This window comes from Camelus ferus, chromosome 8, assembly GCF_009834535.1.
Source record: "Camelus ferus isolate YT-003-E chromosome 8, BCGSAC_Cfer_1.0, whole genome shotgun sequence".
Taxonomy (NCBI): Eukaryota; Metazoa; Chordata; class Mammalia; order Artiodactyla; family Camelidae; genus Camelus; species Camelus ferus.
The window spans coordinates 8,415,634-8,426,956 of record NC_045703.1 but is presented as its reverse complement, the minus strand read 5'-3'; the positions used below and the strand labels follow the sequence as shown (position 1 = coordinate 8,426,956).

At 33.5% G+C, this 11,323-nt stretch overlaps 1 protein-coding gene across 1 annotated transcript in view; it reads left to right on the top strand.

The window, feature by feature from the left end:
- RIMS1 (regulating synaptic membrane exocytosis 1) overlaps positions 1–11,323 on the top strand; it is a 448,078-nt gene that overhangs the window by 291,402 nt on the left and 145,353 nt on the right. The window contains 4 exon segments of the mRNA XM_032484440.1: positions 1,455–1,554; positions 5,588–5,711; positions 9,044–9,090; positions 10,961–11,073. Of these exon segments, the coding sequence (XP_032340331.1) occupies positions 1,455–1,554; positions 5,588–5,711; positions 9,044–9,090; positions 10,961–11,073 (384 nt within the window).

Below are 11,323 nucleotides of genomic sequence, written 5' to 3'. Positions count from 1 at the left end.
TTTAAAAAACTAATAAACTACAAAGATAAATGATTTGGGTAAGAAAAAATATACATACATTTTGTTTTATTTATGTGTGCCTGTGTATGTGTGTTAAAACCCATGATTTTATTTGCTTTCATAAACTTAGAGAAATGTTTAAAGAGGTTGCTTTAAAATTATCATTTACCAAGAGATTGTATTATAGTTGTGTGATGGTTTGACCTCTTCAAAACCATTGAATATTAATCCAACTTCAAAAAATATTCAGTTAATATCACCCTATTGATTAGTACCATTGATTTCTCTTCCAATGAAATAATTCTGATCACCTCCACTCTTGGGTGTGACCCTAAGAACATGGATCAACCTCAACTTTTGACAATATCCGTGTCATTTTTAATTATATACATTTACCCCCCCCCCCCCCCCGCATTGGGAGAAATTACACTCAGAAACTTTCAGGTGTATTTCAGTTTTATGCATGGAGGACAAGTCAGGTGAGAGTGTTCATTACGCAGCAGTAGAACTCAGACTTGGAGGGTTAGATGAGATCACATGTTGTTTCAGATGAGGGAGGGCATTCAGATGAGGTTGGTAGCTGAGATGAACTTAGGCTATTACTCTGTACCCTGGTAAATTGCTTCCCCAAATCGGCCTGTTCTTGGTTCAGATCTCCAGTCTTATAGACAAAAACAGACTCACAGACATAGAAAACAAACGTATGGTTGCCAAAGGGGAAGGGAGGGGTGGAGGGATAAATTGAGAGTTTGGAATTTGCAGATATTATCTACTATATATAAAAGAGATAAACAACAAGGCCCTACTGTAGAGCACAGGGAACTATATTCAATACCTTGTAATAGCCTATAATGAAAAAGAATATGAAAAAGAATATATAAATATGTATAACTGAATCACTATGCTGTACACCAGAAATTAACACATTGTAAACTGACTATATTTCAATTAAAATAAATAAATTAATTATTTTTTTTGAAAACCCCCTTTCTTGTCTTAGACCTACATTCTCTTAAAAGTATACAAAAGAGGTCCAGGTCTCATGTCACAATGGGGCATTATCTGAATATAGAAATTCAAATGGTAGGTGTTAATTTAGAGGATGGAGACAATGAACCCGAGTTAGTCAAGTGTCAGACACTTGCTGTGTGATGGGGGAGACCCGGCCCTTGTGTCTAAGGATGTATGTTGTCCGTGGACCCTCCGTTGTGGGGTCCATGTGAGGGGCTGGTACGTGAACGTCCCTAGAACTCAAGGTCATCTCCCCTGTAATGAGATGTGGTTTCTTTTCACACCTGTACCGCGGGACCCCTCCATCAACAATGCATTTCACTTCATTTTTTTCCTACACTCAGTTCTAAACACATCCTAAAGGCTGTAGGATTAATACCTCCAACGAGTGACCTTCTGTTTCAGTGTGAGTCTTAGGCACTTACGAGTCTATCATTATCCAGGTGGTTGGAGGGAAGATGACTGACTTAGGACGCCTTGGTGCCTTCATCACCAAAGTAAAGAAGGGTAGCCTTGCAGACGTAGTTGGACACCTCAGAGCAGGTAAAGTTTCTTTTTTAACATTTAAATAATGTGTACTCTGTGCATGAGTTGGTGGTTTTCCATTAGGGGTAAGTTCTATATATGTCAGTTAAGTGAATAACTAATTTTAATGCATGCATAAAGATTACTTTTTTCCTAATACAGACTTAGTGACTGTAATAATAGGTAACTACATTGGTAACAGTTTGGAGACAGTGAGTAGGAATATTTTTAAATTTATATAAAAATAAAGAGATGTAAAATGCTAAGGGATTCCTAATTTTTGTAGATGGCTTCATCATGGTGCTTCAAAAATCCAAAACAGTTTAGCCTAAGAAAATAATATCACTGTTTTGTTCTTTAAATTTGAAATTATTGTAACTATTAAAGTTTTTCATAGTGGTCCCAAAAGACTTATTCAGTACCAGTGTTTTTAATAAAATATAATCACATTTCTTACACAGATTGTGTAATAAAATATTTGTTAATTTAAATTGTGTTAATTTAAATTAATTATATTTAATTTAATTTAAAATGTGACATACATTATACTCATATGGGTGTGCAACTTCTTGATACTTGGAAATTTACAGTATGTCGCTCTGTGACCTTAACATGAAGCGATAAACTCATTTAATATATTTAAATGTACCTTGCTTAGTAGCAACGTACTTCAAAATCTATTTTTCTTAAGTTATTGAATTTTGATTTTAGTAAAAATCATATTAACATATTTTTTCCAGTTTACCCCAGAGTCTAGTAGACATCTTTTGGTTAGCGTGTCAGACAATTATGAAGGAAACAGAGTAGGCTGAAGTGTAAAATTGAGGATTAATAACCCAGAGCACATGGAAAGAAAACATTTTTAGACAATGCTTTCAGTTTTTATACCTTAAGGTAATCATGACTGAGCCCTTTAGAAAGATATTCTAGGACTGTTGAGGATGTTTTTGTTGTAACTGGTGACCAGGATATCAGTTCAAAATCATTGAGGACTTTCTCTGCAGGTGGCGTAGAGAGAGAAAAGCCAAATCAGGGTTTTTTCCTCCATCTGCGGATCCATCAGCTTTGAAGATGTGTGGAAGTATAGCACACTGTTTCTTATCAGGGGCTTGTTAGGGTTCTATAAAGAAGTAACTCAGTCAGGAGTGACTTTGCCCAGACATTGAATCTCTGCTTGTTTAATAACTGGAAAATAGGTCTTGAAAAGTACACAAATCCTTTGTGACTCTAATGTAAGAGAGCTTTAACCACAGAAATACGAATTTGCAGATCAGATTATAAACACCATGGCATTTAACTTTTGTCTTTGTGTTTTCATAGAAAATTACATAAGGAAGTTAGCAAAGGGCTTTTTCTATATTATATATTCCTTAGTGATTAGTTTCATTTATTTAACACCCTTATGTGCCTGGAGCCTGAGAAACAAACCTAAAGTGTTAAATAAATATAAAACATCTAAGTGTACTTTTCACTTGAAGCAATTGATGTATTTGAAAAAAGGTATTTTTAAAAATTAGGTAATATATCCTGTTTGATTTACATGATTATTTAGGAACTGTTTTTTTCCCCTTCTGTTGCATATAAACATCATTGGCCTGTAATACTACAGTTTATTTTGTTTTTATCAGCGTGACCTTTGTTCAACCTTTGCAGTCTCGCTTTAATCTGGCCACAGCTTTTTCTCCTGCTGTTCCCTTAAGTCCATGCTCTGCACCACTCACTGCTTAGTTTCATCAGCAAAAGCACAGTATTGACAAGGACACTCTCCTTATTAAGACCCTTTGGTGTCTCTCAGTCACCCTCTACTCGAGTTTGAGCCCTGTAGCTTGTCCCCTTTTGACAATTCTGGCCACTTACTTCCCATTTACTTGGCCTGCAGCCCTGGCGGTCTGCCTGTAGGTCCCGGCAAGCTGTGTCCACCTCCCAGACCTGGTCAGTGCCTCTTGTCTACTTGGTTGCTTTCCTTCCTGCTCCCATGCTTTGCCTGTTGGAGTCCTTCCCATCTCTCCAAACTCATCTAGAGTTACTTTAGTTCTGAAGTGTTTCCTGATCTCTCACCTGGGCAGCCACTAACGACCACCTCCCTGGCACTGCCTGGCTCTCCTTCTGTTCCCCAGAGGAGCTCCCATCATTGTGTACAACACTTTATGAAAGGTGTTTATTTCTGTATTTCTCTTCCATCAAATCTAAGGACAGGAGAAAGCCTCTTTTTCATCTTGATATCATCATAATCTACATCCACCTGAAAAGACTATTCAAATATAAAGCAATACTGTTAAAGAGACCACCTAGTTTAGAAGTTACTGATTTCTAAATAAATAAATCCATATATTAAGGTAATTTGATGTTAAAAGTGATGCCTCCAGGTTGCCATCTATAAAAAGAAGAATTTTATAATGCAGTGTTTTTGGCAAAATGTTGATTGCCACTCTGCCACTCATTACTGGGTAGTAAAGTCTATTTAATGGTTTGTGTTCATCATTTAAAAAAAGTGAAATAGAATGTAACAGAATAGAAAATATGTGTAAGTATCGTCTTAGAAAATATTTTTTCATATGCAGAGCGTGTACACACACACTTATGTATACATTCACATGATGTGAATTTTATTTCTCTTATCAAAAAATGTAAAAGACTCCTCTAATATATTTTAACTTAATATTATTTTATTTCTTTTTTTTAATAGTAAAGTGTATTCATTGTCTATTTGAAAACTGCTAAGTAACATCTTAGGTCAAACTATCAGAAGTCATTTATCTCTTGCTAATAACCATACTCTTGCCAAACCAAAGCAGCATTATTTGCTTTTCAGATATTTATTCTTTTTTTTTCTTTTGAGTAAGCAAAGATTTGGGGGTGGGGCAAAGAATGATTTAAAAATAATTCCAGAAAAACAAAAATTTTCTCCTTTTTTGTTATAAAGGCATCACTAAAAACTAAAAAATTCACGTTTATAGTTATCTATAAAATGTATAACGGTGATATGATCCATTAGTTTGACATACATTTACTTAGCTGCTAAACTGTTAGAGGCACTGAGAACAACACAATAAGCTGAAATATCAAAAAAAAATTAAGACACCTCAAAAGATCACTGAAGCTGGGATATTTCAGCTGAACCTGCTGTTGTCAATTGAAGGTACTGGGCAGAGATGTTTGAAACTTAATATTGCTCTAAATATTTATGAAAATAAATCGTTTTCTCCAAACAATCTTTGGTGAGAACGCTTGTTAAAATAACAAGTTGTTAACCTGTATGTTTTAATATTGTATTACACTCCTTGATTAATCTGACATTATTTTAAAAACTAGGAAGTACTGTATTTTTAATTATTTTGCAAGTATTTTCTAATTTTACTTTAATGCTCACAATATATACTATGTGTAGAATGAGTGTGTTATGAACATCTGGAAGTGGGCTAACTGTCATGCAAGTTTTACATCTGCTTGCTTTGTAACTTTGCCACGGCTACCTGCGTTCCCCTCTGGGTACGGATTCAAACCCTTTCATGCATTTTTATTCTGTTGTGCATTGGTAAAGGCAATGAAGCATGACTTATAATTGGAAAACTCATGCTAACAAATGGTAATTGTGATTTCTACCAAAAGTAAAGCAGCGGGATTTATGCAGCATTTAATAATCTTTCACATGTAGCGCCACCTACATTTATTATATGAAAGGCATGCTGCTAATTATTATTTTTTAATGTTTCCAAATAGGCTGTGCTAATTCCATCCCATAGCATGAGATGACTTTTATATTATTTCTGATATTTATCAAAAGATAAAAGTAGTTTTGTATTGTACTATTTCCAGTGACCAGTAATATTCTATGGGGGAAAGAAAAAGAAAAAGAAAAGAAAGAAAAGAAAAAAGTGTTTAGAAGAACCATTTGGCTGACATCTGGCAATCAATTTGCTTTTGAGAGCAGAGCCTAGACAGTTAAAACTATTTGTATATGTTTTGCATTTCTTTGTTAAAAAAAGAGAAAAGATAAGAAAAATAAACAGAATATATAAGGTAAAAAAATACCCTTTTTTTTAAATTCAAGGGGATGAAGTTCTAGAATGGAATGGTAAACCCCTGCCGGGAGCTACAAATGAAGAAGTTTACAACATTATTTTAGAATCAAAATCAGAACCTCAAGTTGAAATTATTGTTTCAAGGCCTATTGGGTAAGGCTAAAAAAACTTACTTCTTAAGTTTAGTAAATTACATGTATTAGCAGGATTTTAAAAAGAAGTTTATACATTCATACAGTACATGTTAATATGGATAGATTTTTCTTCAAATATGGGCATAGATTTTTAAATCTTATAATTTTTTTAAACTTGAATCCTGAATTTTCTTCACTACATCTTAGAAGCTCCACAATTTAACAATTGCAGTATCAAAAAGTATTGATATGTATTTTTCAGAAGTGAACTATAAAGTAAAAATATTTTCTTTTAATGGTAGAACTATTTATTTTTAGTAATTCTAAATCATTGTAGTATTTCCTTAAAGGGAGTCATCAGTAATAAACTCATCTTCTTCTGATACTTAAAATAGTAATGATCTCATATGTCTACATGAACTTTTTATTATCCTACTAAGAATGGAATATTGTTTCTATATTTTTACCCATGGGTAGGTAGTCCCAAATTTTATTTAAAATCAAGAAAGTGTGAAATAGTTTAACATCTTAATTGGTCATAATAATTGGTATGATATTTTAAATTCTAATTTACAGCATAATTAAATTATCTATAGCCAATGAGATATTTTCTGTATCTGAATATAGAGTTCCCATATTGGTAGATTTTCCTAACTAATCCACAAAGTCCAGAACATTCATTTTGCCTGTCTATAGTTTTTTGGAAGGCATTATGAACTGTCTCATTATAGTTGGCTTAGTTCAAATGTATTTTTGAAAATTATTCCCTTTTTTTTTTTTTTTTTTAGTATTCTCTAAGATATTATGGAGCCATTAATTCAAGACTTCTTATGTTGAAAAAGTAGTAACCTTAAATTTTTTGTTGTCCTTATGAATATTTGTCAATGCAAAACATACAAGAAAATATAATTATCCTTACTCTCAAAGAACTTAAACTATGTGATCATTTATTCCACAAAATAATATATATATGTAACTCTAAAATAAAGGCAAGCTTATAACCAATTTTGAGTGGTGATTATTAAGAGTAAACATTGGAGACATTTGCAGAAGTATTGCACATTTCCATATAGATTTTTTTTAAAAACTAGCAACACTATGTAATTTATGCTAGTTTTACATGACGTGTTCTAGTGCTGAGTAAATATGAGGCTGGAAAAGAGGTAAGTAAATTCGAAAATGAATCAAAAGTATAAAAAATCAAGTTTAAAACCAAGCATTGTGCACACTGCCAAAACTTTTAAATACATAGTGGTTTTTAAAGCAATTAGCTAAAATACCATTGATTCATGGCATCTTAAAAAAAACTAACAGACAATTAAAGTGGACTGGAATAACATTTTCATTATTTCTACTTTTGTATGAAAATAATTTATAAAGTATTTTCTGCATAGCCAAACCCTAAACTGTCATGGAGTATGGAATTCTAAGGAATATGGGACTGCAAAGATTATATTTAAATAAAAATCAAATCTGGCATCTACTTTCCAGTTAATAGAGAAATTATTAGAATCTTGAAAGAATAATAATTTATTTAATAATTATTTTTAATGTAGTTCTATAATCAATTTAAGCAGAAGTTTGTTCATAGTTCAGTGGGGTAGTGATTCCAAGAGTCATTCCAAACGTAACATACGTGCACGATGATCACATGATCTAAAAGACATTCACCCTCTTGATGTACTGACCATTTTTGCCCACCTATCAAATGTGATATTCTTGACCTTTATGCTTGTAATTGTTATTAGAACTATTTTATCTCCTTACTTGTGATTGGAACTCATTAAGGAGGTTTGTGTAAATGTCAAGTGGAAATTTATACCTGAAAATATTACTGAAGCAATAAATGATAAATACATTTTAATTCAAAATCACTTTAAAAATTTTTTTTACAACTTCTCCACGATCCTTCTTTCAGGGGCGCATGAAAATCAAAGCTTGTACCTGGTTTCAGAGTTCCAAATTGGATTTTCATAATTGTCCTTGAGGCTGATTTTCAAAGAAGTTTTACCATCTGAAGCATTATAGTTTCTAGATTTTAAAAATAGACTTTTATTTGCCTTGATGAATTTAGAAGAAAGTAGCAGAAGATAAATGGTTGATTTCTTGTGTTTTAGGTGTTGAAAAGTCGTCTTTAAACTATCACGTAAAATATGTATTTTATACAAATTACTAGTTATACGTAAATCTATAATTAAATATATTTATAAAGTACACAACACAGGATGAATTATCATTTGTAAGAAGTATAAATTGTAGGTGGTTATGAGAATTACTTTGCCCCAAAAAGTGAAAATGAAGAGTCAAGAAAATAATCAAACAGAAAACTGTTTTTGTTTCTAATGTCCCCCTCGCCTAAAAGTGCAAAGAAGCGAAGTTAGTTCACAGCATAAGAGGTTACAAATTCTTAAATGATATTCTAATAATTCTGTTGGCACTAGCTAATTCCAGTCTGCTTTGATATGTCGTGTTAATACTTGGATATTGTTAATCTCCTTAAACTGACATTAAAATATCTTGGAAAATGGAGGTTAAATAGTTTAATTATAGAGTGCAGTTCCCAAAAGAAGCTGGTCATTTCTTAGGGCCACAGTAGATAATAGATTAAGCCGAGGTGATATTAAATATTTATTCAGAGTAATTTGTGAGTGTGACAGGAACGGTGTTCTCACAAGAAGTCACTTTCTAATCACCCAGGAAATGATCACATATTTAGCTAATTTCAGCATAGAGATGTGAATCTCTATATAGGGCTATATATGTGTATATGAATTATATATTCACATATATAAAATCTTTTGGCTTTTTTTGTTGCAAGCTTGAAACATTTTTTTAATTTCCGAAGCAATTCATCTTTTTCATTTTATTATCTTTGCCCACGATACTCATCATATTATTTTTATTATCAAGAGACGTCTCCATCCCTTTCATTCAGTAAACTCTTTCAGATGTGTTTGTAAAGCATATTACTGATTTGTAAAATATGTGTCATTTTGATTTTCCAAAATTGAAATAAGATATTGCCTTTAACATTTTTTTAATTTCCAAAACCTGCTGTTTTGGTAGTAAAAATATTGTGGTAACTGCAGCCACAATATTAGTCTGATTGTTGTCATGTTAAAGTGTTTTGCTATTAAATATATAAAAACTTATTTTTATTGCAGTTTTTTTTTTGTGTGGTGTTTGACATCCATGCACATTAGTAATTGCCTGAATAGTAAGTCCTGTCCATTTCCACACGTGTAAAGACCCCAAAGGACTTTTCACACCACTGAAATACAGTGTGGCTGGGATGGCCTCAGGCAGGATGCTTTAGCTAACGGGATTTTCACCATATCCTGTTTCTTTTAGTGACATTCCACGGATCCCTGAGAGCTCCCATCCCCCACTGGAGTCCAGTGAGTATAAGCTGCCTGTTTTCTTTAGTTATTTGACATGAATGAGTTGACACTCATCGCAATCACTGAAACCAAAAGAAGTTCTGTTTTCAGATTTTCCTCTTTCTACTCTTGTGTGTGAGTATGTATCCGTGTGTGTGTGTGTGAGTGTGTATGGCTATGAAAAGTCATTATTGGCAATACCCTTCTGCATCATAACCGGATGTCAACAGAGCTAAATTAATATATCAGTAATAGTTCTATTTGCCATGCATAAAATGTATTGTGATACTGGATTATTCAGTTTGACCAGAAATTAGCTCAGGCTCATGAGCCGTCTAGTGGAGGAAATGGGCACATTAACAAATAATTTTAATACAGCCTAACCATGTCAGATATGATCATGGAAGTGAGTAGGTGGATACAGGTAAATTTCAGCGGAAATAAATAAAGGGGTCAAGGGACTGAGGCTAGAGGGTTGAATTAGCTCCCTCGTTATTAAAGCAATTCCAGATGAGCCCAGATGACAGAAGGTGATGGTGTGTGTAAGGATGTTTTCAAGGACAATGTGGAAATGACCCAGATATTTACAGCAAATCGGTGTTAAATCACTCATACTTGGGCTTGATGACCAAGTGTTATTATGAAACCCAGAGTATAGAAATACAACACACAAGGTGATTTAAAGGGAAAACAAGTAATGGCTACAAGAAGAAAGAAAATATATGAGTGAGATAAACAAGGAAGTGGAGTTTAGGTTAGTATAGCAAATGCATAGCAACATGGTCCTGCATACCTGCTAGAGATTTGGGTTTGTGTTTTTGCAATATAAAGAGGGAAACGGAACCAATTGCATAATTTATAGTGTTGATGCTACATTTCGCTGTGATATTAGAAACATACTGACAGTTAGAAGCAGAGGTGTCTGTACTGAGACACAAAAGCCAAATTATCCTAAGAATACTTCATAAAAGGGACATGGTAGCAAAGACTTTCATAGCACTGTTTCTTATAGTTAAATGTCTTTGGAAAGTACAGAATGATTCTATGTGGTTTAATTTAAGCTTAATTTGCATGTATGGGGAAAAACAGGGTGAAGGATACACCTTTGGGAAATGATTCATAAATAGTGTTTTCTCAATGAGGCTAATAAGGGTTCAAGGTTGTATGTGTCGAGGTGATGATAGCATTCTGCAGACATTCCATGCTGCTGATTGTGAACGCTTTATCAGTGATCTGGGGAGAGGGGATTTCATTTCAAAAGAGGGGAGAAGGGCCTCACAGAGGGGCTGAGCGGGGAGCCAGCCCCCTCCACGAGTGAATCAGTAGACAGCATTCTCAGGCATTCAGGGCACTGATCCTGGAAGATCAAAACCGACGGAAACGTAAGTCTTATACTAAAACAATGATGAATTCTATCTAAGCTTAGATGCAGCTCATATGTTACATTTTATGTGCATTCACTTTCATTTCTGTAAGACTATAATAGATGTCATAATGTAGGGCCTAAGGTAGTTAACATAACAGGTACCATCTTTATTATTCCTAAAAGCATGAAGCCTTTAACTCTGTGTGCAGTTACCCAGGAGCCTACACTGTGCAGTACCCTCTACAAATGTAGAAAATCAGGACTTAAAGATTGAAGCAAGTAGATACAATATTTGTTTGTATCATTTTAAATACGTTTAAAATAAGCAGTTAATCAAAGAAGATACAATAACTTCCTGTGCCTATCTGGTTGAATGTACGTTCTGCTCTTAACGTTGGTATTGAATTATTGTTTTATACAGGTAACAGACGCATTTAACATTTCATTACAAATATTTATTCTCCACATGTATGTTACCAACATGTTACTGAAAAGTACTTACATTTTTTTTTCTCATTTTAGGTTCAAGTTCCTTTGAATCTCAGAAGATGGAAAGACCTTCCATTTCTGTTATTTCTCCAACAAGCCCTGGAGCTCTGAAAGATGCCCCGCAAGTCTTACCAGGACAACTTTCTGTATGTGATTTTTTTTTTTTTTTGTAGCTATTAGAGACCATTTGGATTTGCTTACTGTTCTGAGTCTGTTTTTTAAAATGTTGCCTTTCTTTGAAGCCTGTGATAGATTCATAGTCATTTAATAGCCTAATCTACTTCATCAATTTATATGCATTGATGAGATTTTTCCTTGATACATATATTTATTTGAAAATATTTATTGAGTGCCTACCATGTGCCAGATGTTCTGAACATTGATACATGATAAAAT